The 2,973-nt window shown below is 30.0% G+C and overlaps 1 protein-coding gene across 1 annotated transcript in view; it reads left to right on the forward strand.

The window, feature by feature from the left end:
- The window catches only part of LOC106465859 (valine--tRNA ligase-like), a 175,961-nt gene that overhangs the window by 46,447 nt on the left and 126,541 nt on the right, over positions 1–2,973 (forward strand). The window contains exon 4 of the mRNA XM_022393815.1: positions 2,762–2,889. Coding sequence (XP_022249523.1) covers positions 2,762–2,889 — 128 coding nt within the window. The remainder of the gene's footprint in view (positions 1–2,761; positions 2,890–2,973) is intronic.

Here is a 2,973-nt window from a genome sequence, read left to right on the forward strand (position 1 = left end):
GATGCTCCTTTTGTATGTATGTTATCTTGATTTGTAACTTTTGTGTATACTTTTTTGTAATTTATCTTTATTTTTTTAAACCCTTTGCAAAATATCAGAATAAACTATTTATATATATATATATATATATATATCAGTTAGTATGTTTTATTTGTAAAAGAACAACAGAAGTGTGGGTTTTACTAAGTAATGATAGTAAGAAAGAAAAATATAAAATTCTTACGATAAGCCTAAAACTATCGAAGTTGTACTAGTAGTACATACAAATCAGACATTTATCATCTAAATACTAAATCATATTTTTACTATGAACTAAGTATAAAATTATGCTAAATTATTGAACTTAAAACTGCTAATTTAAATGCAAAAGAATATGAAAAATTACAAACTCCTTCAGTTCAAAGTGCTAAGCCTAATCCATGTAACGACTATGCACTTGCCAATCAATAGATCTTAACCCTAACATTCTTGAATCAACTTCTTTCCCCAAAATATATCCATTTTGAATTCATTTTGAGATGTAATAATTAATATAAATAGATATATGATGGAGCACGATTTAAGCTACTATAGAAAACAATAAAAATCACATACATCCCACGCAGTTTTTTCCAGAAGCAAATTTTCTAAGGCTTGTAAAAAAAAATTACTATTGATCACTACAAAGTACAACCTCTACATAAAATGGCAGTTATTATAATAACTACCACACACGTTCATATTGTAAAATCCATAGGACAAAATTTCGTCACGTGCTTTGTTTATCATCCCATGATTTGTTACACATGAAATACAACAATTGGAATAACAGGATACTGAAATTGACACTTTCAAATAGGATTGGCTAAAAGTTTTACAACTGAGGTTTAATACGTCCAGATGCTGCTTTATAATGAAAACAGGCTAGAAAAAGGTTTAAATACCAATCATAGATGGCAGAACAAGTGCTAAAGTGCAAGGAAAAAATTGAAAAAAATGTTTTAAAATTATTTTTTCCTTAAAGGGTGCTTATTTATAGTTTCTAACATATTTTGAGATTTTTTTAATTAAATTTCTCTTCAAACTTCTATAAATAATGCAATTTAGTACAAATAACTAAATGTTATGTTACCATTTACAAAAGTAAAATCTGAAAACCCAATAAAAGATAAGTTTCTATAATTCTTTCAATTCACAAATGTGATTTTTGCTCTCACGATAAGACAAAATGGCCCCGGTATTTAAGGGGTTAAAGGCCCTTGAATTGATTAATATTAATTCTCAATTGGTTCTCTTAGATATTTAGTAAAGACTGGCCCACTTCATTCTATCATCAGTCATCCAGTTTTTCTGGATTCCTGCCTATGTCGGTATCCAAGGGAACAAGCTTTCTGATACCATGGCTAAGTTGGCCTCCATTGGTGACATAACACCTTTGCCTTTTCCTTATATGGAATTTACACAAGGCTTGGACATTAATTGAGAGAAGATGTTACAATTAGGCTTTTAATCATCATTTTCACCTCCAAGGGTATGACCCATCAGTGTGATATTCCATAATAGTACCATTTCCAAAATGATATCTATACATCTCTGCTCACAGTAGCTATTCCTTTGAGTTTTTATGCATGCTACTGTCCTTGAGTTTTCTCTCTCATAAGATACATATAGTAAATTCAGGATTATAATCAATGTTTCTTTTCCAATAGGAGGTCAGTCCAATGGACCAAGCTCGTGCACAATTGGTTAAATACTTAATATAACACTGAATGATGTTGGATGCTTTCAGAAGAATGAACAAATGTACAAATACAAACATGTATTGACACTAATACACATGTGAGGTGAAACCTAGCACAACCTATGTTGTGATAGTCAAAATATTGTTTTGTTGATTCTTACAGATTAACTTTTTAGTTAAGTTTCCAGTAAACATGGTGGTAACTGAAGAAACCAGTTTGGTGAGCAAACATTTTTTTTAGAGACTTAGGGTAGTTTTCAAGATACTTGAAAATGAACATATTTTTCACTATCTACAATTTTATTTTTTGCATTAGTTAACAACAGAAGTTGTCACTGAATAAAGAATAATGAAAATAATTGAGAGCAGAAGAGAGATGAAATTGATAACACTGATACTCTAATTTTGAACTGTTAAAACCATAATTTTGTTCCATTGGGTGTTTAAACGTGTTCAAAGCAGTAAACTGGTAGAAAAATTTATACTTTAGATCATTAATTGTAGGTTTATGCTAGTGATAATAGATTGGCTGCTGGACAGTTTATTGCCTGATGATGATTTGTGGTTATCTTGGGTTGCTAGATAAGCAACTGTTACCAGCCTGAATATTTGACAGAATGTTATGCTGTAATATTTCAAGTTATTCAGTTCATTTTTCAGTGTAGAATTGCTAGGAAAAAAGTGATAATACTTAATGGAAGAGAAAAAAAGCTTGATATTACTTAAAGGATAATTGCTGATGTATGAAACAAGTTTAATATTGTTTATCAGAAGGCTAAACTGGTTAACTTGTTAATTGCTGCTACTTGCATTTTCTAAAATTGTATTTAGCATCTAGTGAAAACAAATTGATTTTAGTAAGATCATTGAATGTTTCAAAGTGAAACAGAATTTTCTTTTGAGTAACATTTTTTTTATGAAGTCCAGAATGATTATCCTCTCCTCTTTTTCTTTGTGTGTCAGTCCATTTTAGCATCATCTCTGTTTTGTATTTCCTTCTATACCAATTACTTATAATGAGCTACTTTTATTAATTTTCAGGGAAAATCCTTAGAAAAACCAAACCCATCAGGAAAATTTATCATGATCATACCTCCTCCCAATGTCACTGGAAATTTGCATCTTGGACATGCTCTAACTAATGCCATTGAAGATTCTGTAACGAGATGGTAAAACTTTTTATTGTAATGTTTTTTGTTGTCTTTTCAATTACTGTATTTTTCGGAATATAAGACGCACCCTTATTTTGAAGG

The sequence above is a fragment of the Limulus polyphemus genome, unplaced genomic scaffold (assembly GCF_000517525.1).
Source record: "Limulus polyphemus unplaced genomic scaffold, Limulus_polyphemus-2.1.2 Scaffold2077, whole genome shotgun sequence".
Taxonomy (NCBI): domain Eukaryota; kingdom Metazoa; phylum Arthropoda; class Merostomata; order Xiphosura; family Limulidae; genus Limulus; species Limulus polyphemus.